At 37.7% G+C, this 2,537-nt stretch overlaps 1 protein-coding gene across 1 annotated transcript; it reads right to left on the bottom strand.

Annotated features, from left to right (window-relative positions):
* Positions 431-859, bottom strand: LOC109823491 (proline-rich protein HaeIII subfamily 1-like). The gene has a single exon (XM_020389770.1). It carries the CDS (start codon positions 857-859, stop codon positions 431-433), a length of 429 nt encoding a protein of 142 aa, XP_020245359.1.

Below are 2,537 nucleotides of genomic sequence, written 5' to 3'. Positions count from 1 at the left end.
CGTGTTGATTTATTGCAAGTCTGAAGATCAAGTTGCGGACATCCTTAGGAAACCTTTGAAGTTTGAAGCGTTTGTCAAGTTGAAGCACATGATGGGAGTGCAGACCTTACGGAATTAGGATTAAGTAGGAATGTTTAAGTTAATCCTAATTATAAAAGGATTTGAGTTAGTTATCTCTAGGAATTATAGTCATACTAGATTTCTATTGTGGAAAACTTTGTAAAGATTTTAAATAGGTATTCATGCATCCTTCCACCTAAGAGGAAAAAAAAGGGGCTGAGTAATGTAGCTACAGTAACAGTTAGCTAAAAATAGCTTTTTATTTGCTTCTCCCACTAAATCTCCCCTCATACATATTATACTTTTATTTGCTTTGTTTTATATTGTTCCAACAAACCAAACGAACAATCCAAAAATATATTCACGAATCTCATGGAACAGTTGGAGGAGGGATGATGGGCTGCGAGTGTTGAGGTGGAACAATTGGAGGAGGGATGACGGGCTGCGAGTGTTGAGGAGGAGGAGGAGGAGGAGGGGCATCATGACCCTCTTGATTCGGACCACTCGGGACTAAACGCTTTCTCTCTTCAAATCCATTCAAATATCCGAAATGTTTGTGCCCGTGAACAGTTGGAGGAGGGATGATGGGCTGCGAGTGTTGAGGAGAAGGAGGAGGAGGGGCATCACGATCCTCATGATAAGGACCACTCGGGACTTCAAATCCATTCAAATATCCGGAAAGAGGCCCACTTGGTATCGGGTTTGGACCCAGAGGAAGCCCAATAACTCTTGCACTGAAGGCACCACCACTGGAGAACACAAGAACCAAAACAACAAAGAGGAATCCTTTGCTCGCCATCTCTCTTTGAAATTTCTATGCTCTGAAATGAACAGGGATTGAGTATTTATAGCGTTTAGGTTGAAGGAATTAAAGTTTTGCATTATTACCTATTTCCAAAATTGCATACTAATTAAACATATGTAATTTACAATAAATTCGAATGTATCTAGTTAATTGCCTAGGAAATTAAAGCATTCAGGTTAATTCGGATGTATCTAGTTAATTGCCTATTATAGAAAATTTATCTTTTGATCATGCACGTGAATATTTTCCCATTTCAATGTATTCCCTTTGAGCATTTGGTGTTTATTTCCGAATTCACAGTAAATTCGGATGTATCTAGTTAATTGCCTATGATACGTATCTGCAATAAAAGGAAAGCATTCAGGTTAGATACAATAGAAAATTTGTCTTCTGATTATGCACGTGAATATTTTCCCGTTTTGATGTATTCCCTTTGAGCATTTGGTGTTTATTTCCGAAGATGTGATTTCGAAGGATGTTTTATGATGTGAATTAAGTCCAACAAATATGGAATTATTCCTAATATTATGATTTAAATGCCTTAATCAATGACTCTCTCCTTTCCTCACGTTTTCTTTCTCTCTCTCTCTCTCTCTCTGAGTCTCTCTCTCCCCTTAAATACTTTAAATGTTATTATACTTAATCGATTCGTCTTCATGTTTTCTTTATGCATTTGAACCTTATTATTAACCTTGATACCCTTAAAATATTCTTTTGCACAAAAAGAACCCCTAATTCTACCTCATTTTAAACTTCGATACCTCAAAATTCAACAAATTTTAATTCCAATACCCCAAACTTTTTAACAAAATTTAACTTTTATACATTAGCTTTAACAAAATCAACAAAAAAAAGTTTTAAGTTTAGGTGTCAAAGTTAAAACTTTGTTAAACTTTGAGGTATCAATTCAAAATTTTGTTAAACTTTGGGGAACTTGGGCGAAAGAAACATCAGGGTATTAGGGATATTTATTGGGATAAAACGGATTTTGGTGTACCAAAATTAAAATTGAGTTAAACTTTAGAGCATTAGAGTGTAAATAACCCAGTCAATTTTAGTAAGCGCGCTATAGAGAGGAGAGAGAGAAGCCATACTGAAAGATAGAGACTAATAATGGTGTTAAGTCATACTAATTGGAACGTTGGGAATAATTCGTGGAATTTTATCCACATTAATGTTGCGCGCAGCGGAAATTTCGGCAGCACTTCGGCAGCACAACAAGAGAGTCAGATCGCAATAAGAATTTCCGTCTCACCAAAGAGACAAGAATCTGAAGCGGATATCTCAACCAAGTGAGATATCGGCTCTTCCTCTCATCAGTTCTAGGACTGACCTGTCGAGGGATCCTAAAAGCTATTACAAATCACACAAATAGCAGTACAATCAATTTTTTACGTGGTTCGGCAAATTGCCTACGTCCACGGGGCAAGGAGGGGGAGATCTACTAATAGAGGGAGAGAATACAACTAGGGTTTACAATCACTCTCAATCTAAACCCTCAAACAAACTCTCAAATCCCTCACAAATATCTCTCTACAAAAGGATGCACAAAACCCTAGAGAGGGGCTGCTCAAGCACAAAGAAAACAAACAAAACGGCGACTTCCCGTAGCCGCAAAATATTCCTCTGCCTTGCACGCCGCCTCCTTCGCACGCAGCCACAAAAAAATCCC

The sequence above is a fragment of the Asparagus officinalis genome, chromosome 9 (genome assembly GCF_001876935.1).
Source record: "Asparagus officinalis chromosome 9, Aspof.V1, whole genome shotgun sequence".
Classification (NCBI taxonomy): domain Eukaryota; kingdom Viridiplantae; phylum Streptophyta; class Magnoliopsida; order Asparagales; family Asparagaceae; genus Asparagus; species Asparagus officinalis.
The sequence above is the reverse complement of the archived record's forward strand: the minus strand, read 5'-3'. Positions and strand labels throughout refer to the sequence as shown.

Bases quoted from the DNA above. Each gene is read 5' to 3' on its own strand.
- LOC109823491 (XM_020389770.1), bottom strand. From the start codon at position 859: ATGGCGAGCAAAGGATTCCTCTTTGTTGTTTTGGTTCTTGTGTTCTCC.